This window comes from Perca flavescens, chromosome 12 (genome assembly GCF_004354835.1).
Source record: "Perca flavescens isolate YP-PL-M2 chromosome 12, PFLA_1.0, whole genome shotgun sequence".
NCBI lineage: Eukaryota > Metazoa > Chordata > Actinopteri > Perciformes > Percidae > Perca > Perca flavescens.
In genome coordinates, this window is record NC_041342.1 from 23373707 (window position 1) to 23396691 (window position 22985).

General features: G+C 42.2%; 1 protein-coding gene across 2 annotated transcripts; it reads left to right on the forward strand.

The window, feature by feature from the left end:
- Positions 1–90: 90 nt before the first annotated feature.
- On the forward strand, positions 91–21837 carry dnm3b (dynamin 3b). 2 transcript variants are annotated; one of them, XM_028593013.1, is made up of 21 exons: positions 91–351; positions 838–1163; positions 3049–3122; positions 3547–3696; positions 4847–5050; positions 5895–5993; positions 6291–6451; positions 6824–6966; positions 7152–7287; positions 8146–8213; positions 9311–9449; positions 9693–9779; positions 10825–10895; positions 11081–11135; positions 12859–12972; positions 18418–18527; positions 19289–19403; positions 19894–20058; positions 20260–20492; positions 20617–20790; positions 21182–21837. In XM_028593013.1, exons 2-21 carry the CDS (start codon positions 1003–1005, stop codon positions 21222–21224), a joined length of 2502 nt encoding a protein of 833 aa, XP_028448814.1. In that variant the 5' UTR covers positions 91–351; positions 838–1002; the 3' UTR covers positions 21225–21837. The 2 variants fall into 2 exon arrangements, with proteins under 2 accessions (XP_028448814.1, XP_028448815.1); XM_028593014.1 differs by lacking the exons at positions 91–351; positions 18418–18527; positions 19289–19403; ... (2 more) ...; positions 20617–20790; positions 21182–21837 and adding an exon at positions 11554–11621 and having other exon boundaries at positions 1003–1163; positions 12859–12964.
- Positions 21838–22985: the final 1148 nt, after the last annotated feature.

The following is a 22985-nucleotide window of genomic DNA, read 5'->3' on the forward strand; positions in this document are numbered from 1 at the left end:
TTTCATTGGTCCTCCGTCACGTCGATATGCTGCAAGAGCGAGGCGCAGCTTCGCAATTACACCGCGGAACGGAGGAGAGGGGGGAAAAAATGATTAATCTGTCAAAGGCGAATTGGTGTTTGGGATGAGACCGCTCTAACATGCAGCCGACTGGAACGAAGCCTACAGGCGAACACAATTAATGCACAAGAATTAGAGATCAAGCTGATGCACCGCCATAGCAGGTGGTGCTTGTATAATCGTCCGGGGTCTTGTCACTCGTCTTTGCTGCCTGGTCTGCGCGTCATTTCAGCACTGGACAGCGACCGGCTCCATCGGACACTGAAATCACTGAGGAATTCCTGAGGCGGGGTAGGCTCACAACAATATGTGATTATTGCTGTGATTTATCTTCAGTGGACACTTTTTTAACGTATATCAACGTGTATCTGCTTTCATCGAACGATGCTTTGTTTTGCCCTTAATAAGTGTTATCCGTGTATGATCAGTGGAACCTCGAGCCCCCGGGTTTGTTCAACGAGACTATATGGAGCCTATAGACCTCCACTCACCAAATGCCCTTGAAAGTATAGGCTTCGTGCTGCTGGCTGTATGTGTGTGTGTGTGTGTGTTTGGTTTTGTGCAAAAAAGAGAGAGAGAGAGAGGTTATGGTGGTAAGCAACTGCGCAATTGTCTGTCCCTGTCTGTTCATATCTCTCTTTTCTGCACCTCTCTCTGTCTCTGTCCCTGTCCCTGTCCCTGTCCCTCTCTCTCTCTCTCTCTCTCTCTCTCTCTCTCTCTCTCTCTCTCTCTCTCTCTCTCTCTCTCTCTCTCCCTCCCCGTCCTCTGCTTCCACAGTCGGTCCGACCCTCGCTTGGCTCGGGGCAATGCGCGGCTAGATGACTTCACTACATCAACAAGCACCGCGGTATCCTGGACTAATATAGCAACGTCACACCCCAACCCCCTTCCTCTCTCTCCATTTCCATTCGCTGAATCCGAGTCCACCCGTCTAAAGGCACCATGGGAAACCGTGGCATGGAGGAGCTGATCCCGCTGGTCAACAAGCTGCAGGATGCCTTCAGCTCCATCGGTCAGGCTTGCAACCTGGACCTGCCGCAGATCGCAGTGGTCGGCGGCCAGAGTGCAGGAAAGAGCTCAGTGCTGGAGAACTTTGTAGGCAGGTAAAATTGACCACCAGAAATAGGATAATCCCTTCTCTGGTTAACCTTGAGGATGACATAAGAGGCCTATGGGGCCTATCTCTCTGTGCAGGTTTCAAACCATCTCTCCCCAGCTTAAAGTCACTGCTGTTGCACCTTGTGAAGCAGGGACCTTCAATTATGTTATGTGCAGTATACATATTTTTAAACTCACACCACTGTGTTGTCTTGGGCTACTGACAGAGGAGGAAAGAGGTAGGCTATTTGGGTTACAGCAGCACCTTGGAGATTTCAGCCCAATCAGAACCAACTGCAGTCAGGCTCACTCACAATGCTAGAAATATCCATCTCTTTACAGTTCCCAAGCATCCTTTGTGAGGCATTAATATGCCGTTGACCCCGTAAAAATGACGTCATGTTCTGCGCTTTATAATATGCAGATTGCAGATCACTGCATGTAACCATTTTAAAACACCTTCCAACTGTACATGTCAGCTCCCACTGCAGAAAACCTTAGACTGAAAACACACATGCATATTCATCATCGCACCCTGGGTTTTAGTCACTCACAACAAAAACATTATGAGCAGACTCATTTGAATTGATATCGTTTTTATTTTTCAAGATAAGGATCAAAATCATTTCCAAACCAGGAGTGGGATTATGTTGGCAACACCAATTCCAGTGTTCATTTAATAAAAAAAATAAAAAATAAAAAAGATCAGAAACAGAGGCATATCCATGTCCCACAACTGCTGTATTATGTGCTTTTTTCTGCTCAATAATATGGTACCATACTGTTTTATAGCCCTGTATTTTAAAGAGATAATGAGGGCTAGTTGATCTAAAAATTTCCTAACAAATTTACTCTCTAAATTGATTTACTGTAGCATTTCTTTCGCTGTGCACCACACACATAAAGGTCAGTTTATTTGCCATGGAGAGTGCTACTCAGCCTGTTAAACCAGATGTATAATGTCTAACGCCTTCTGTGGCTCTGGAGGGAGCTGATGATGCCATCAGGGTTATTTATGATGATGTCATCAGGGTTATTTGAGTCAGGCTTTAGACTCCAAATATTTCACAGAAAACATGCATTACAAACTGTGGGTATTGATGTTGAAAGATGAGCGCAGGGAAGTTCTAATGAAAGATGCTATTGAGTTGCACTATGGGAAATGTAAGCTCCAGTGTTTTGCGAGCTTGACACATAGTAGGGACTGCTGCTTTCATTTTGGCCACTATTCTTTCACAAGCTGGTTTTAGTGTGTCCACACAGTTCCTGTGTGCAGTTTTAACATGCATGTGTGCTGTCCCAGATGGATGCATTGATTTTGTCCTGTTCCAGCTCTCATTGAGAGTCGTGATGCTGAGTAATGGTCCATCTGTCCAGAAATGGCTCTGCACAGCGCTGAATGGACGAGTAGTGGGCTCGTCTTTCTTTAACTCATTGAGGGAGCTCGGAGGGTCGATGTGTGTTAATTAGGTTTTCTTGGAACAGACCTTTAGCATAGCAGGGGGCTGTGATGGCTGTCAGGTGTGTGTATCATGCTCATGCGTGCATGCACACACACAGTAGTGGACACACATTCACACACGCACAAAACAAGTTAGTGTGGAACCCCTTAGGAAATGGTGTAGTCATTGTTTTTAAATGAGAAAGCTCCTTGTCAGCGATGCAGCTCTTCATTTTGACCTGTTGTTTATCAGGTCAGATTTTTCTGTCTACAGTAGCTTGCATGCCATTATATAGGGTAAAATTATAATAAATGTGCCCTTCAAGAGTTTCAAGGGAAAAAGCCTGGAGATGAAGATATTATTATGTCACCATTATCCATTTCTACACTCTTTGATACATGTTTACATTGGCTGTGGTTTGATGATGAGTTTTGATCTCTTTTCTTAGGGACTTTCTGCCTCGTGGATCTGGTATTGTCACCCGTAGGCCCCTGGTTCTGCAGCTTATCAGTGCCACTGCAGGTGGGCGCACACACATTTACACACCCACACTTGCACACACACACGCACACGCACACACACTGAGCCTCTCTCTCTCCCCTTTTTAAATGGTACTGTTTTTTTTCTCTTACACTGGCATTATTTTTGTCTCAAACACATGCAGCACAGCCACCACTAATCCTAGTTATATATTATATATATTCTTTTTTTTCAAATTTTTTGGGCATTTTCAGCCTTTATTTTTGACAGGACAGATGAAGACATGAAAGGGGAGAGAGAGGGGGAATGACATGCAGTAAAGGGCCGCAGGTCGGAGTCGAACCCGGGCCCGCTGCGCCGAGCCCGCTGCATCGAGGAGTAAACCTCTATATATGAGCGCCTGCTCTACCAACTGAGCTATCTGGGCTCCCATCCTCATTATATATTCTTCATTTTTCATCCTCAGAATGGGCTGAATTTCTCCATTGCAAAGGGAAGAAGTTCACAGACTTCGATGAGGTTCGCCAGGAGATCGAGGGAGAGACGGACCGTGTCACGGGGGCCAACAAAGGCATATCTCCAATCCCCATCAACCTGCGGGTTTACTCCCCTCACGGTGCGAAGCCATAACTCAGCCTCCTTCCTTTCACTGTCAAGTAACCGCACAATAACACTTTTGCATCAAGGTAGACGGTGACAAGATGTGAGTCATCATACTCTCGCTCTTTCAATTATTAGCTATTGGCTAGAAACAAAGAATGTGGTTTTTCGAGCAAAATAATTATACAATATATGAATTCATTTTTATGTTGTTGAGGAGATAAAAGAGACAGTGTAACAGGTCCTTTAAAGACTCTGTGGTAATATGGCTGAATATAGCATATTCATATTCAATGCTATTCTGATGCTATAGTGATGCTGTACTCATTGTATATTGATGCTGTACTCATTGTATATTGATGCTGTACAGATGTTATACTGATGCTATACAGATGCTATATTTATGCTATAAAGATGATATATTGATGCCATATGTGATGTCCTTGAATTGTTGGCATGGTGATGCTGTCCTTAATAACCAGAGCCTTTAAATGAAGTACATTTTTTATTTATTTTTTACATTTTCTGGTTGAAAACTGATAGCATGCACATTCTCATCTCTTTTTATTCAAACGAAGTTCAGGTTTGAAGTTGGGAGGGAATTGTTTCTATTGACAAAACACTCAGATTATATATATGGTATACATACACTATACAGTGCACAATTAAAAGTGAGCTCCCTAGGGATTCTTACAGAATTTTCAGCAGTTTTGCTCCTAGAGGCAGTTGCACCAGCTGTTAGTAAGTACAAATGTAGCCCAGATATGATGTAGTTGTGACTACCAAATGGAGATTTACGCAAGTTTCATCAGACAAACATAGAGGTTAGTTTTTACTACATATTTACACCAACTAACTGTCAGGTTACAAACAAACAAAAGGTTGGTACTAACTGACAGAACATGCTTGCTAACATGTAACCTGTTTAGATTGAAGAGTATAATATGGAATATGGTCGACGTATCTGACCTCACACTAGATTGAAATGCTATTTAAACTGGGAAGATTTGAAATACCTCGAACTACAAAACATTGTGCCAATAAATGACCGTCCCAGCTAATAAAAACATAAGGGAAATAATAAAGAGTTTGACTAACAATATGCCACAGAAATGTCACACAGGTATTACCAGTTATTCTTAAAGTGCATTCCTCTGTCTGTGCAGTGCTGAACCTGACTCTCATTGACCTGCCGGGGATCACCAAGGTGCCGGTTGGAGACCAGCCCGTGGACATCGAGCAGCAGATCAGGGACATGATCCTGCAGTTCATCACCAAAGAGAGCTGCTTGATCTTGGCCGTCACTCCGGCCAACACTGACCTGGCCAACTCTGACGCTCTTAAACTGGCGAAGGATGTTGATCCACAGGGTAAGGCGAGGGCTTGATGGCATGGATACAATATTAGGAGTGAAGGAGAGATGTAGAAAGCAGAATGGAAGTAAACTAAGCATGTAAAAGGTGGCCTTGTGGGTTTTTGAGACTGACCTAAAAGTCGTTGAATCTCTGTCAGCTGCAGTGACGGTGCTCAGTGTCTGACCTTGTCCTTGGAGCTCTCTGAATGTGAAAACAGAATTTCCCTTCAGGGATCGATCAAGTGTCACAATATTATTAGAAACGAGGGGCGGAGAGAAGGGGAACATGGAGAATAAGGAGGGCATTAAAAGATAAATGAGGAGAAGGAAGGAGAGAGGAAAAGAAAATCATGAAGAAATTTAAAGAAACACAGAGGAAGCATGAGGAAGGATAAGAAAGGACTCGATTTAATGTATTGCCCAAAGAGTTTGTCCTTTAGGCAGGAGAGGAGGATGAATTAGCAAGGAAGAGTAGGACTTGAAAGAAAGTAACCTTGTGGAAGGGATGAATAATATCGGACAAGGAGAGTGAGGTGGAAGAACAGGGAGATGGGATGCTAGCAGCCAAAGATGCCTCGAAAGGATATTGTGGCAGAATTAAATATGAGTAAAGAAGAAGAAAGAAATAGGGGCAAAAGAATGAATAAAGGAAGGAAATGATGCAAAGCTGCATTAGAAAATGGGCAAGGTTGACATCTTCAAAGTGCTAATTTTGTCAAAACAGCTCACATTTAAGAAACTTGTTCCTGCAAGTGTGGCAACCACATGATTAATTGAAAAAATAGTGCCTTTAACCTTCCAAAAAAGCATTTCTAGATTTCTGTTACATCCCTCCTTCCTCTTTTTGACTCCTTTTCTAGGTCTGAGGACTATTGGAGTAATTACCAAACTGGATTTGATGGATGAGGGCACAGATGCACGAGACATACTGGAGAACAAGTTGCTGCCGCTGCGAAGAGGTGTGTGTGTGTGTGTGTGTGTGTGTGTGTGTGTGTGTGTGTGTCTGTCTGTCTGTCTGTCTGTCTGTGTGTGTGTTATACAGTATAGTGAGCTATGCCAGCCAGATTCACTTGTGAACGTCTCTCCCTGTGTTCTTACTGTAATCTCAGTGTCCAATAACGCTGTCCTTGTTCCACCTTCTTTCACTTCCAGTGCTTGTTTTTTTTCTGATTATCTCGCTCGTGCTGTCTCTGCCTTTGTCTCCTGGGATTATCATTGTTTATTTCTCTCAACTTGTGCCGTTTATTCATTCCCAGGTTATATTGGAGTGGTGAATCGCAGTCAGAAGGACATCGATGGGAGGAAAGATATCAAGGCAGCTCTGGATGCGGAGAGGAAGTTCTTCTTGTCCCACGCATCGTACAGGCACATGGCTGAAAAAATGGGCACCCCACGACTGCAAAGAGTGCTCAACGAGGTGATCATAGATTTACTCCCGGTGCCCACAGTGCACTTTATATAATTAATAAGAGGGCGACGTTGTTTTTCCCACGCTTCCATTGTACTGCACATCAGTGTGGGTGATACAAGACTGTCAGTAGGTGGAAAATGCGCTCACTGTTTCTAGTTCAGCTTTTAATAATTCATGATTTCAGTCATTCCACATGCTATCTGCTTTGTTATTGTAAGAATGTTACATTATCTATTGTATGATTACAGTGAAATATACATTCTTGATTGTTAAATCACTGTACATCCAAAATACCAGGAACATAATCTACTTATTGATGCTCCTATGTGATTATAGTTTTTTGCTTGATATAATTTTGCTGGCGTTGTGTCTCCACAGCAATTGACCAACCACATCCGGGACACCCTGCCAGCTTTCCGCAGCAAGCTGCAGTCCCAGCTGTTGGCTCTGGACAAGGAGGCCGAGGAATACCGGGGATACCGACCTGATGACCCGTCCCGCAAAACCAAGCAGCTGTTGCAGTCAGTGCCCCATTTCTTTTCACAACAAGAAAATTTAGTTCATAAAAACTAAGTATTCTGCAAAATATCTGACCTCTGAAGAGATAATTACTTTCTCCCATGGCACCCGTTGCTTATCAGCTCTAATTTTAGATGTCAGAAGTCATTGCTGGTCTTTTATTTATCATATTTGTTGTGGTTTTCAGGATGGTGCAGCAGTTCTCCGTGGACTTTGAGAAAAGGATTGAGGGCTCAGGGGATCAGGTTGACACAGTTGAGCTGTCTGGTGGAGCCAAAATCAACCGCATCTTCCACGAGCGTTTCCCCTTTGAGCTGGTTAAGGTGACAATGTTGTACATAGAAGAAGATGGCACTGCAGAAAACAAGTGAAATAATCTGGCTCGAGTGCAATTATCAAACCTGTTTCAAATACAAATGGTTTTTTTTTTCTTTCAATTTGAAGATCTGTTGGCTTAAAGTAGTCAAAGATACATTCATTGAATCTCTACTGGAATCCCACTACATGTCATTTTTTTAACTGTAGAATTTAAATGCCCTACAGGTAGCTAAAACTCCTTAATTCTTTGAAAAATAGAGTTCTATGTCCTCAATGATAGCTATGGCACTGACTCATCTGCTTTATTCTGTTTTACCCAAAGATAGTGACGCTCATCTCTTGAAAAAAAATCCTGAAACAAAGGAAAATGCACAGGGAACAGTTGAAATAATGACACCCCCAGTAGACTTTTTCCTTCTCATTCTCTTTAAAGCAACACTAGAGAACATTTCCCCCTTCGGTCCCCCTACAGGTTGGAAGCGTCCATTACATTACATTATGCAAGTTTGCCAGATCGGGTAGCGGATCTGTAGTTCGAATAAACTGGACAGTGTAATGTATCCAACCTGTAGGGGGACCGAAGCGGGAAAAGTTCTCTAGTGTTGCTTTAAGGCTGAATATAAAACTAAATGACACTATTTGCAGTCTATTTTCTCATTTTTTTCTTTGTTCTTTGTCCTGTTTCCTCCCAACTCTTCATGGACACTGTATAACGCACTCTTATATTCTCTCTCTTGTGATTTTTCTATTGAATAATCCCTAAACAGCTTCCCTATATTACATGTTCAAACAAAAATTATTTTACAGTCTTACTTTTGTTCCCTGTATTCAGTGTCTACACTCTCCCTCTCTGTTCCCCTCAGATGGAGTGTGATGAGAAGGAAATGCGTCGCGAGATCAGTTATGCCATCAAGAACATCCACGGTATCAGGTAAGAATTTGTCTAGCAAACTGAAAAAAAATGTCATCCCCCCCCCCCTCCGCTTTAGCACTACAGCCACATCATGCTTTACCCAAAAGGCACATAATACCTCCAAATATTTGAGATGTACCAACCAGTGATCCCATTACACTTGTCTTTCTGCCCGTTAGTATTATAAAGATATAAATACATTTATTTACAGCCTGAAGACACTCGAGTAAAATAATGTTGATGTGGCAAACATCATAACAAGATGCACAGAAAACAAAATACAGAATGTGGTTAAAATACATGGTTTGGATGGGAATTTATAAACAAGGGAGGAGCATGTTGTCTTTCTTTCTTTCTTTTCTTATGTTCAGCCCAGCCTCTCTCTGTGTTTCTATATTGGTCCAGCAGCGGTTAGCTACCACAACCAAAAGAATTGCTACCCATGCGAGAAATCTGACATTTAAAGAAAACCCACATTAGCATGAATTCCATCCACAAACAATAGCAGGTCCAATGTCTACCATGACATCAATAAATGATTTTGCACTGACCCCTTTGTTACTGCAAACACAGACTGTATACAGAACCAAAATACAGATAAGATATTGATCTACTGTCTACTATCAAAATACATTTTTCTTAAAGGTGCTCTAAGCGATGTTGGGTGACGTTACTTCTTGTTGACGTTCAAAGTATTTTCAAACAAAACGAAGACTAGCTCGCTCCTCCCTCCTTCTCATCCGTTCCCTCCCTTCTGTGCTTCAGCGCACTAAATTCCCCCCCCCCCACCCCCAAATAAAAATCCTTATTGTCAGTTATTGGCTGAACACTGGAACACGGTTTGTGTATGTTGGCATGGTCCAGGTTGGACCACTTTGTTTTTGTTGGCATGTGTGGACCATAGGCTGTCTACAGAGAGCGCATTTTTTTACAGTGTGTTTAGGGGACCGGCAGCTCGCGGATAGTGAGGAGATGTTTGCTGTATGTGACAAAAAAATTGTAGCCTAAAAAACGCGTGACATCGCTTAGAGTACCTTTAAGTAATGTCACCGAAAAGGGAAACCAATTTTCATCACAATTGTACCCTTTGTTCCCTTCCTCTTGGTGGGTTTCAGGACGGGACTTTTCACCCCAGACATGGCGTTTGAGGCCATTGTGAAGAAGCAGGTCATAAAGCTGAAGGGGCCCTGCGTCAAGTGTGTGGACATGGTCATCCAGGAACTGATTAACACCGTACGCCAGTGCTCCAACAAGGTAACTCATGTGGTTCATCGGGGTTTGGAAGTTTGAGGGGAATCAGGGAGGAAAAAAGGAAGGAAGGAAGGCTGTTTGATAAAGCATGGATAAAGGAAACAAACTTCAACTGAAAAATGAAAAATTGAGCTCATTGTTGAAAAATGATGTTTTCAGTTTGTTTCTGAGTTTGGTTTTTATTATTCATTATTCCACATTCCTCATTATGTTAAGTGAGTGATAAGCCGTGTGATGTGTTTTCAGCTGGAATGCTTCCCCATGCTGCGCGAGGAAACTGAGAGAATTGTGACTAGTCATATCCGAGACAGAGAGAGTCGGGCCAAAGACCAGGTAACACTCATTAGCTGGCAATTATGGCCATAAACATTTGTGTATGAGGGAAGGTCTGTGACATGTATGCACACATTATGTCAGTTTTTTAACCAATATCTGTCATTGTAATGTTGTGGAATTACAAACAAGGTACCAATTAACCAAATAGATTACATATTAATACACATACTGAATGACATATATTACATTTAAAGAAGAGTTTTGGGAAATTAGCTTATTTGAAGAAGATCAATGCCACTCTCATGTCTGTATGGTAAATATGAAGCTACAACCAGCAGCTGATTAGCTTAGCTTAGCACAAAGACTGGAAACAGAGGGAAACAGCTAACCTGGCTCTGTTTGAAGGTAACAAACTCCACATAGCGACATCTCTAAAGCTTACTAATTAACATTACATTACAAAAACAACACGTTGTGGTTTTATGTGCAGGACTGAAAGAAGCTAGCTGTTCTCCCCTGCTCCCATGTCATTATGCTAACAAGCTAACCGGCTGCTGGCTACTGCTACATATTTACCGTGTAAACTTGAGAGTGGTATCAATCATCTCTGCTAACTCTCAGCAAGAAAACAAATTAGAGTCTTACCCAAAATGTCACAGATGGGTACTGTTAAAAATATCAATTCCGGTACCAATACCAATACCCTGACTTCGATACCAGTTCATGAACGATACTTTTTTCAATAACAATTTTATAAAAATCCATTTTGACAAAAATAAATTAAAACATTACAGCAAAAATCTTTTTATATATTTTTCAGCTCCTACTAAGTGAGCACCTGTGCGTAACGAGCAAGTTTTTCCTGCATACCTCTACGACGTGTAGACAGCCAATCACCAGCATGATTAGATCTTGGTAGAAGCATGCTGCCTTAGGTATTGAAATTTGGTATTGAATGACGAGGCATTTTTTTGATACTTGATATTAAGGAGGCAATTCGGTCCGTGCCTAAAAAGTACCAAAGTTCGGTACCCAGCCCTACAAACTAGTGTATTTCTTTGAGAATAACTCACTTCATGGTAAATGTTTTGTGTTGTTACAGGTTCTGCTGTTGATAGACATCCAGCTCTCTTACATCAACACTAACCACGAAGACTTCATTGGCTTTGCTAAGTAAAGACTGCATCTATTAGCTTGGCTTCACCATGATTAAATATTCATGAAAACAAATGTTTAGAAGATCTCCTTTTACCCCTTTCATGTGTTTTTTTCTCCTTCTCTCTCCTTCTACATTCACCTTTCCCTCCCTGTCATCCTGTCTCTCCCACCATCTCTGCTTTGTTGTTTCTCCACCGCAGTGCGCAGCAGAGGAGCAGTCAGACTAATAAGAGCCAGAGTTCAGCAGGAAATCAGGTGAACATTTGTCATGTCTTGTATGTCACACATAAACAGCGGAGCACAAGGTCAAGGGAGTACTGCACACCCACACAGCAGCAGCATGGCTACTGCAGGGAAGATAAAAAGAGAATGATGCTGAAATGAAAGGGATCTGATCCAAGATGCTCTTTCTTTTTAGTCAATCTTTTGCATTGTACACATTTTATGTTACATACATTCTAGCCTTATGTTTTCTTAGCTATTATTATTTTATATTTTAGTCATGCATGGTGCATTACACCAGTTGTGTACAGTGGTTTGTTTGCTTCTTTGGTTTTATGATTTTTATTTCAGTAAAAGAATCACACTGGGTTCTATTACTTTATGCCACCATCATCACCGGTGTTGTTGTTGAGACATTTCCCTTTGTTTGAACCCTTCCTGTGTCATCAAGGTGCCACTTTGCATTTCATCCCCATCCCTTAGTGAGAATCTCAGCTGCACTCTTATGGGTGTCTGTTGGTGAGTATCGCTTATTGTGGGTTATGGTTTGCAATGTCATTTGTGCCTGCAGTAACACTTCTGCCCATTGTGTGGTGCTCTCCAGTGCTGCTGCATAATAATCTTTCCCGTTTTTCACTCTTGACGTGTCCAAGAATGGCAAATTAGCTGAGTAAGCTACTGTTGGGCAGAGGCATTTTCTTTAAGACAAGTTGCACTAGAAAAGTTGCCTTTTTTTAGTGCCACGAGGTTTCTAAATCCCCCACATTCCTTCCTGTTGCAGGCCTCCTCTCCTCCCGCATCAGGCCTGATTGTAAGAGTTTTCTCTCTAACCGTTTACTGTCTAACACCCCCTCCACCCACCAGCGTCCGCAGACTACAGGGGGTTGCCAACTAGACAAATAGACATTACATTATCCTTGGTTTGGCAATTTAAATATCATCTCTAAGACTGAAAGTGTAAGAGATTTCTTTTAGTATCCTGTTATGGATCCAGCCACAAAACAGCCCTATAATGTTTGCCTATGACAGAAAGGCTTTCTAATGATTTGGGTAACCTCCTTAGTGAGTCTTAGGCGGTGCAAGACTGACAGTAATCTAACCTAATAATCACTTGGCACTGTGCCCCAAGGCCTGTTTATGTGGGGCTTGTAGTGTTATTACCCCTAACACAGTTGACACACACACATGCTTTATTGTGTACTTGAAGCACTTAACACAATGGTCACTTAACAAGCTAACACTGGCCTCTGCTTGTGAAGCACACAGTTCCTTGAATGAGACTGCACTGACACACACAGTCACATGCTAGGCTCTGAGTGAGTCACAAAGACACAATGACAGCCCTAACCGGATCTTCACACACATTTCATCGCAATTCATGCATTGATTACCTGCACAGATTAATTTGGGCTAGCTTTAGCCATGGTATGTTTATTTTAAATCGCTGCCAAGAAAAACTCCCGCACACTGTCTTAAGTTTTAATCATAGGCAACGTTTCAGTACTGGACCATCTTCAAGCCAGTAACGAAATGGTGTCTATTATTAAAACTTTATATTTTTTGCAAGTAACACAGTGTGCGGTGAGTTTTTCTTTGCAACTCTTGACCTACTGTCTTACGTTGTAGATGTATGTTTTTTTTTTTAAATCAAAAAAATTATGGATGAAGAGCTCCTGTCATCCTCTTGTCTTCTTGTTTTTTGTGCGTTTCACTTAGTAAAAAAAAGACTGACTTTCTGACCTTACTCTCCCATCAGGTCATTCGCAAAGGCTGGCTGACCATCAACAACATCAGCATCATGAAGGGGGGAGCCAAAGAGTACTGGTTTGTGCTGACTGCCGAGAGCCTCTCCTGGTTCAAGGATGACGAGGTCAGTTTAAAGCTGCAATATTTTTTACAATAACAGTTAACCCAAAGTGCTTTACAGGTAGAACAGGGAAGGCAGAGACAATATGCCTTAAAAATACATAATCGTATGTGCGAGGTACCATGAATATAAATAGGCAAAGAAAGAATTAATAATGTAACATAGAATAAAACAACAAAGGAACGTTTGTAAAAAAACAAAACAAAAACTAGGAATCAAGGGGTCGCTTGTACTGAGTGATAACTGTTCCATAAACACCTCCAACTCAAATCTTAAATAAAAATGTGTTCTTAATATTTAATCGCCGCTGTCTCGCCGTCACATTGTCCGCTACGGAGCGCAGGACGAGGTGATGGCCCGACTGCATGGAATACAGGATATCATCAAATACCCTACCATTAGATAACTGCAAAACACAGTTTAGTAAATAACTAAATATCTGTCTTTAAAACTGTGTATATATCATCAAATGTCAAAGTCTGAAAATACAGCCGTTAAGCTCTCGCGCAATCGTTACCCTTAATGTCCTCATTATCTGCCCAAACTTTAATACTGTTTGTGACAAAACTTGCATGAAGAAAAGTGTGTTTGCCTAAAACACTTTATTTCGTCTTCAAATTGTATCTCGGGGTGGGGGATACCACTAGCTGATGCTGTTATGGCAAGGTGTTAACAATCACAAATATAACATATAAATACTGCGGTGACCCCCGTGCGTAATGCTGCATGATGGCACTGCTGGCCCTGCAGGAGGACTACGTCAATGGAAGAATCAGGAGAAAAAGAGACTTCAGGGACCATGACGATGATTGCCTAATATGCCGATTTAGATTTTCTAAAGCTGAGCTCTTGGATCTATGTACTGAATTGGGTCTAGTAGAGAGGGCAACACGCCGGAACCGTGCCATCCCGGTCCAAATACAGGTTCTCGCCACTTCTGCGGGAAACCGGCTGTATCCAGAGGGAAATGTCAGACAGATAAGTGTTTTTTTTTTAAATACATATTATATATAATCTTCAACTTTATCACTAAGGCTTGTTTGGATATAATATATAGTTCTGTTAAATCTTATCATATACGTCTGATATATCAAAGCTGTGCCCGAGTGCCGTAATGCCTGCTGTTTTGGACGTATTATTAATATATGTAGTCTATAGATCATGGTTCCATACACTGTGCAAGAACAGGCCCGAAATTATAATTCTATTTGCAGCAATTCCTGAACGTCTGAGAAGTTTTTTGCTTTCTCTATGCCAGTCATAATGATTCGTTGTAACAACTGCCAGTGTCATTCATATACTGATCAGCATTCACGAGGTGCTTTGCATTGACTATTTATGGTTAAAAATGGGCGTGTACAGGGCGGGATAAGAGGCTGATCCACGTACGCACGCCTGTAGGTAATCTCTGATTTATAAAGGGAACATTGCTTACAGGTGTGCGTACACACGGTTTTATAAATCAGACTTTTTTTCGCCGTACACCATTTTGGGCTTTTGGCTGTACGTACACTTATAGTAAAGATCAAACGCACAGTTTTATAAATGAAACCCCAGGTCATTTCAAAGAGAGAGAGAGAGAAAGCGTTCCTATTGGCTGTTCTGCGCATGCATTGCCTGCGCGACAAAGAGAAGAGGGGGAGAGCTGCAGGAAGAAGTCTCACTCTACTTCAAACGCTGGCTTTATTTAGCATTTTACCCACTGCAGCTTTAAGGGTGGGTCCGATATAAATATGTGCCAGTTCGATGTTTCAATGTTTTCGGAAGGAAATTACTTATGTGAAAATAGTCGTGAAAATGGCAAAGATATTCTTTGTGGAATTGATCTTTATGTATTTAACTAAATAAAAAATCAACTAAGACTGATGGATGACAGTCGGATGTTCTGCAGAATTAAACCAGCAGTTAACTTTATACATGGTAAATAAATGACTCGTTATAACTTGTTTTTTTTAAAAGCAGAATTTTATTATTCAAATTTTGATTATCATTGATAATACTGTACATCATAAAGACAAACAACGACATACTGTTTTTGGGAGAAAAGCTCAGCATTTGCACCACTCTGCATCGACGGGATGCAGCATTTCATCCGTGCTGCTGGCTTGTTTGACGGGCTGATGTCTACCTGCCTGTCTGTGCCTGCTGTACAGGTTGGAGGATATTCTGCACAGCAAGTGTAGATAGGCAGACACACTGCAACTCCTTCAGCCAGTTGTTGGTATTGTTGCTGCATGGTTGTTTGTTTATCGGACCTTGTTTAGTCTCTTGCTGGAGTGCAGTTCCACGAGAGGTACACAGAGTGGAATCTGTATTGGTGCAAAAAGACAAATTGACAGAGACAATAGTGCTCTCTCTTTTTTATATGTGGTTCCACTTATATGTAGGGCAACTTAATATACAGTTTGGGAGCATTTAGCTTTCGAAGAGTCACTCTTACGTATGTGAAGAGTTTGGCCATGGTTCTTGTCATTCAATTCTCCTTTCCATTCATTTTTCCCTTTGTCTCTGAGTTTCCCTTCTTTTCGCTCTTTCTTCCTTCCCCACCTCTTTCCACTGGGAGTTCAGGCATTCGCTTCTTTGCTGCAAATATGGAACAGTCCCAATCCCAACCAAATGTTCACTCACAGACGCCCAAAATATATGAACGCACACTCAGCCCTCAGACATCACATGGGCCACACAGCACTGGGGCTACAGATTGTCATTTGATACGTTAGTGTGGTAATGTAGGAAATTATAGACTCCGCTGGCTTCGCCTTGTATATTTCATTTATGTTTTACACCCTGTGAACTTTCTATAGTCGCGTGCATGTGCACACTTGCGCGCACACACACATACACACACACACACACACACACAAACACAAACACAAACACACACCCTCCTCCCTCTCTTGGTGTGGTTGGCAGTTACTTTGGAACTGCTCGCATTCGTAGCAGGAAAATCACAAGCTTTTGATCCAAACATCAGCCTCCAATGTTTTAGCAGAGAGGAACCCCTCTATTAAATATCAATATCCTCCTGTTTCGGGCCTTCAACTTCATAAGCAGCTATCACTCTATGACACTGAGTCCCTGTTTTGGCCCTATATAATGGGTAACATTCCACAGTCCACTCTTTGACTTATCATACCACAAACCAACTAACCGACTAACACTCATTTAACTGAGTCAAATGTAACACATCCTGTGTGTACATATATTTTTGTGCACTGTGGCTGTTGCTGATGTGTTTCTTGCACCATCTGCAGAACACTTATCCTACCAGACATTTGCAGTTATTTGACACCACAGCACTATAGTTTGCAGCCTTAAAGCCTTAAAACTCAATTTTGGCCACCCACGGAAATAACTTCACTGGAGGTGTCTGACTGTATATTCAAACTCCACTTGATTGATTGGCCCTCGTTCCTTTGGCCTGTGTTAGATGCTTTGCAGCCGCCTTCGCTCCTCCCCCTTCCAGTGGACCACATCTTCATCAGAGCAGCAGGCCAGCAGCCTGCAGACTTACTCATTCATGCTATAAAAGTTTGTGAGCACGACCATTTTGTGAGTTTTGGCTTTAACATTTTTTTTTTTTTTATCATCCTGGCTCACAATTAAGATTCTTTTACACCTTGGTTTTCACAGCATGTTGTCAAATCTGCACTTAGTGTTATATTGATAATGTATGTTTATTCCAAAAAAGAAGTGAAAAGGAAGTGGTGAGTGTTAGAATGCATTTAGGACAAAATACAGATTAATATAGATCACATACAGATTATAAAATAGATTTAAAAAAAATAGCAAAGGGGGAGAAGGAAGGAACAGATGCAAAAAAAAACACATCTTGGAGACTTCTAGTGCCAACAGAGAGACAGAGAGACAGAGAGAGCGACACAGAAAGATAGACTGACAGAAGAGGGTCCATGCCCAGTCTAACCAATGTGCAGACTACTGTACACCAGTATGATAATGAACAGGTAGTCTGAACACTGGGTGGACGGAGCCGGAGTTAAGAGCCAGGCCTTGTGTGCTGTTTTCTGCCATTCCAGATGCTTGCGGGCGGCTCTGTCATCTGTGCCTTCCCTTCGCCCCTCTCCATTTTGGCAGCAAGGATCCCGTCTATCGAAAACCCCTCAAAACTCCAATTCGCCTCATCCGCGTTTGCCGCCTTCCCCAGCGTTTTGGTGCACGTCTCTTGGCGTGTTTATTTGTTTTGGTAGACGTTTGAGCTCTGGGTCCCCTCGCGGTCCGTTTCGGTCACGCCGGCCATGAGGAGTATCCAGCCTTGACGTGGCATATTCGCTCAGACGACTGGGACAGACTGGCTGCACGTTCAGGGAGGGGATATTACAAAAAAGAGGGAAAGAGAGAGATGGAGAGGGGGTGGGGGGGGAGGAGTGAGTGAGTGAGAAAGAGAGAGGAAGAGGGAGGGGACCTGTGTGACCATATAAGGGCTGCAGTGACCCCTTGGGGAATACAACGCAGCAGAGTCTGCAGAGTTTACTTGTCTTCTCTTTCTTCTTTTCCACTCATCCTCTTTAATTCTTACCTGCGACTGTCTACCACCTCTTCCCGGACCATCAGAACAGATGTGAGCTTTCTTCTGCAAATCTTTTGCAAATCCACTTTTGTGTTTCTTCTTCTTCTTCTTGGACTCTCCTCCTTTCGCCTGCCGTCTCTTTAACTTCTCCCTCCTTCCCTGGTTCTGTGTGCTGCTAAGCACTACCAGATGTGGAGTTTTAACGCCAGGCTGTCATTTAATCTCTCCCTCTCTCGCTCCCTCCAAAAAAAAAAAAAAAAAAAAAAAAAAAATCAGGCAGGAAGTGGGCCCCTCTGGAATGGAAAGAAAAAATATTGAGAAAATATTGAGGGGGAGGGAATAAAAGAAAAAAGACAGAGAGAGTTAAGAAAGATGGAGGCTAGGATGGAGTGTAAAAAGTAAGAGCATAGTTTCCCCAACCTGAGCATCCATCACAGGGCCTCTATGAATGTGTCATAGCCATCCCCGAGCCCTGGACCTCCAGTGCTTACATATACCTGCGTTTCCCCCCGTCTTACTCAGTTTACTCAGCCTTTAGCTACCAGCTCTCCGCGTCAAAACGCACCGTGAAGAACGACTGTGTCTTGACCCACACTCTAATGACTTCCACATGTGCTCTCCTTCTCCCTTCTTTCTGCTTCCCCCTTCTCCACCCACTCCCCCCTCCTACCTTCCACTCTCATTTCTCCCCCATTCCTCCTCCCTCCTGTCACCCCCTTTCTCTTTGCTTACTCCCCCCCCTCCCGCTCCCTCATTAAAAACCTGATTTCACCTTTCTCTTATGGACATATTCTTGCACAATTTGCACCACTTTCATTGCACAATGGAATTCACAATTCATGAAAATAACAAAACGGAGCAAATTGCATTAGTCATAAAATGCACTCATGATCCATACCTTCTGTTTCCCTCGTTCACAGGAGAAAGAGAAGAAGTACATGCTCCCTCTGGACAACCTAAAAGTCCGCGATGTGGAGAAGAGTTTCATGTCCAGCAAGCACATATTCTGTATTTTCAATACAGAGTCAAGGTCAGCTGTGAGATCGTAACATTTTAATTTTTTTCTTTTCATGTGGCTGTAAATAAAACTCTTGAAAGCAATCACATGCAGTCCAAGGCCTGTGTGCTGGTGCGGTGGCTGAAATATGTTTTGGATTATGTGTTTAGTACAGTATGTATGTCTGCATGTACTGTATGCATGACTGCAGGCTGGACAAGCTTCACCTATTTCTAAAAGATCTTCAGCTCAGTTTAGGTTGTCATTTAAATGTAGTGTGTTCAAGAATCACAAAGAAGTTATTTACCTGCCATTTTACAGTGAATTATTACAGGGGATTATTATAAAGGGTCATTTGAAAGCCTTGATGTTGTAATAGTAGGTTGAGGATAATAGAAAAGCTCTGACAGGACTGAAACCTATCCATAATGCGGTGAAACTGTATAAAATGTTTAGTATCAGACCTGAACTTTTAGTAATTGGTGCAGAACGTCCTGGAAAACATTTTATGGTATTTCAGTTTCTTCATCCCTCTTGGCTGGAAACCCAAGAAAGGGTTAAACAACAAAATATCCCACATGGAAGGAGGCACATAACCTAATACTGTCAATACTTCCAGATGTCAGAGTTTATATCTTTTTGTGGAACACTTTTTGTAACAATGGGGAGCACTGTCTCCATGTTCCTAAATAATGAATCCTTAATAAATTAGTTGGATCAAATTGTAATTTTGATTTAATTAAATGCCCTCCTTCACTTGGTGTTGACATATTCTCCCGTGGCATGGTGTTTAGGAATGTGTACAAGGACAATCGCACCCTGGAGTTGGCCTGCGACTCTCAGGATGATGTGGACAGCTGGAAATCTTCTCTTCTACGTGCCGGGGTCTATCCTGAGAAAGTCATGGCGGTTAGCAAACTCATTCATTCTCCATTTAATTGATCTTTTACTGCCTCTGGCAGTCGTCTAGGATTCATAGCACCGTGGTTACATTCGTAAGGTTCTTTTCTGAGCTTTGGTTCCCCTGTTTATGTCTGATCCTAACGTATTCATATTAACTGTATTTACCTGTCCTCTTTTACAATATTATTATTTCATTTCCTACCTCTTATTTTACTATTTTTTTAGAATATTTGAAACGAAAATGTTAACATATTTGCAGGGCCATGCTGGAAATTACGACTTGATTTTTGAAATGGCAAACATTTTGTCTTAGTTTTCTAACATTTACATTTCAGAGTGCACATGCCATTATGTCTGAAAAAAAATGTAAGCATCCTGTGTGTGAGTGTGTGTGTCAGATTCATTCAAAGCACCCAATATAGTTTGTAAATGTAGGCCCCTCTTTTCTCATTCACCTCTTTTTCATTTGTCTCTCTTCTCCTTCCTCCCTCTTTAGGTTGAGAGTGAGACCACCACCGCCACAGAGAACTTCTCCATGGACCCTCAGCTGGAGCGTAAAGTGGAAACCATCCGTAACCTGGTGGACTCCTACATGGCTATTGTCAACAAGTGCATCCGGGACCTCATGCCCAAGACCATAATGCATCTCATGATCAACAATGTAAGAAAAGATTACTCAGATGTTCATTTATATGTGTCTTAAAGACAGCTTTCCTTTGCTGTTACTGTTAGAAAGTAAATATACTAATGCTATTAATGATAATAATAGTGTTAGATGATAACCATCAGAAGGCCTGTACTTTTTAATCTCCATTTTCATAATTTTGAGTCATCATCCTGCACCACCTCTTCCTGCCACTAGGTGAAAGACTTCATCAATGCAGAGCTGTTGGCCCAGCTGTACTCCGCAGGTGACCAGAATGCCCTGATGGACGAGTCCCAGGAGCAGGCCCAGAGGAGGGATGAGGTGCTGCGGACCCACCAGGCCCTGACAGAGGCCCTGGCCATCATCGGTGATATCTCCACCTCCACCATCACTGTCCCCATGCCTCCGCCTGTTGACAACTCTTGGGTGGGAGGACCTGGTAGTCGCAGGTAAAGTTACAAGAAGAATCCTATACATGCATCCTGTAACATTTTTAAATAAAACTTCTTTTAGCTGTTCTCTTTCTTTCCTAAACATTCACGTTCAGTACTATAACTCCTTTTGCTTCTCCAGGTCTCCTCCATCCAGCCCCACTGCCCCAAGGAGGATGTCTTCAGGCCAGCGCCCGGCTCCTAGAGGGGCCCCGCCACCACCAAACCGCCCAGGACCCCTGGGGCCCTTCAATAACATTGCTGACAGCCCTCAGGCTCCCAGTCGCCCTAACAGGGCCCCTCCTAGCATCCCCAGGTAATTGCAACCTTCACATGAACTTGTTATGTCGGGAAGATGCAAAAAATGCTCTTCAGATGTCTTTATGAGGGTAGGGATGAGTAAGACCCCCATTACTGCAATTTTAAAGTAGTATTGATCTTCTTATTTAACTACTCGTTTTTGTTTTTAACAATCTTTAAATCGATAATTTTGACTCTGCGTGTGAGACATTGGAAGTTTTAAAACATAGCATCTGTTTAATTTATGTGAAGACTGAATACTAATCTCGTCTCTTTTGTTGTCCCTTTTGTTTTATTTACTATTCTATTCTCTTTGCCCCTTTCTCATTCTTTTTTGGAATATCTCATCTGTCCTTTTCTCTAACACTTTTCATTACACATTATTATTACATTATTCTCTACCGAAGCCGGCGGCCCCCGCCATCTCCTACAAGACAAGCTCCACCATAAACATCTAAATGGGCTTCTCATCCACTTATCTCCCTCCCTCACCCACTCCATCCCTCCTCTTTTAGCCATGGCTCTGCCATCCTGTTCTCTCCTTAGTGCAGACACAGAAGTCTTTGACCCCTCGACCCTCAATTTCCTGCCAGGTGACGATGCCCATATATCTATGTACAGTATGGTACTTGTCTTGTGGTGTATGTGTATGTGCGGTTGTTGCTCGCCTGTGGTCCGAGTTTGCTTAGCAGATCCACTACCCAGTATCAGTCCCTGGAACCTCCCCCTCACAAACCCCTCACCAAGTCAGCCACTACCCCCACTTGCTGCTTCTACATGAGAATATGCTTAGCAGTCATACTGCCCTACTCATTCCAAAATGCAGCATGGCACATAAGCTGCTTTTATTGCATGGGAGTGTGTGGATGTAGAGTGTGTGTTTTGTGTGTATGTATACACAGGGGAGGGACTAATTTGCCTATATGTAGGCTGGGTTTGATTTAGTATTGTGTACATTTATTGTATAATGCCCCGTTAAGTGTTAATTATCAGCTGAACGTTCTCTTAGGAACAGAAGTTGTATCTTAGTTTGTGTGTGTGTGTGTGTGTGTGTGTGTGTGTGTGTGTGTGTGTGTGTGTGTGTGTGTGTGTGTGTGTGTGTGCGTGCGTGCGTGCGTGTGTGTGTGCGCACTTGTGTGTGTGTGTGTGTGTGTGTGTGTGTGTGTGTGTGTGTGTGTGTGTACGTGTTTGTGCGCAAATAATTCTGTGTACATGTATACAAGTGTGTGAGGAGGACGTGTGCATGTGCTGTCCATCTGCACGTTTGTTGCCGTTTCAGTTGTATTTGTTTTCATGGTCAAAGCTGTTAATGATGAATCATAAAAACCCTCGGGGGTAGATTTAATGTTTGACTTTCGTGAGTTGTCCCTGTGTTGTAGTAGCAGCCATACACACATAGCAAGGCTGAGGAGCACCTTCAGTATTCTCCATATGGAAACAGCCTCAATAATGCATTTAACCTCGTCATAGGTGTCTACCTGTGCTGTATCGATGGTCAAGTTGTGACCCTTGCAGCCTTAAGCTCAGATTCAGATGCTGACCTGTGAAAAGGAAGAAAAAAAATAAACTTTCTTTTTTTTCTTTTCTTGAACGAACAAAGAACATGCATTTACATGTTTCCATTTAGCCTTTTTCTCAGGTTTGAAACATGCAACTCCATGCCCATCACAAACTAGCGCTCTTTCTCAACTCTTCAAGCCTCTCTTATTTCCTCTTCTCTCACAACCATCGAAGCCAGTCAGTCAGCGTCTCCATCAGAGCTTAAGGTGGTATTGTCAATGTTCAAGTGCTTCTCTGTCAGTTTGTTATTGTGTATGTGGGCCTAAACTGTGTTCTGATGTATATAGGTAATGATAAGGAGATACTGTACCTGTGGACTATTAAGACCTCATCACGGATCCTAGCGCTTTAATCGTTATCTGTGTCTCTATTCATAAATGCTCTCTTCTCTCTAATTTAGACTGCCTTACTGGCATGAATTACAATTCTGTATTGCCAAAGCTAAATGTAAAAAGAAAATTGAAAGGTTGAAAAAAGAAATCTGCTGAAGACCAACAATAAAATAGTTCCAGTTGTAGTGAGATGGCATTGTTTAGCAAAAGGGTGCAATGTTAAACTGGGGAATTGCATCAGTTGTTATTTTCTGTGTCTCTGTATCTCTCCTCAATAAACTTCTTCCTCATAATGTCTCACTTTGTCAACAGAGTCTTT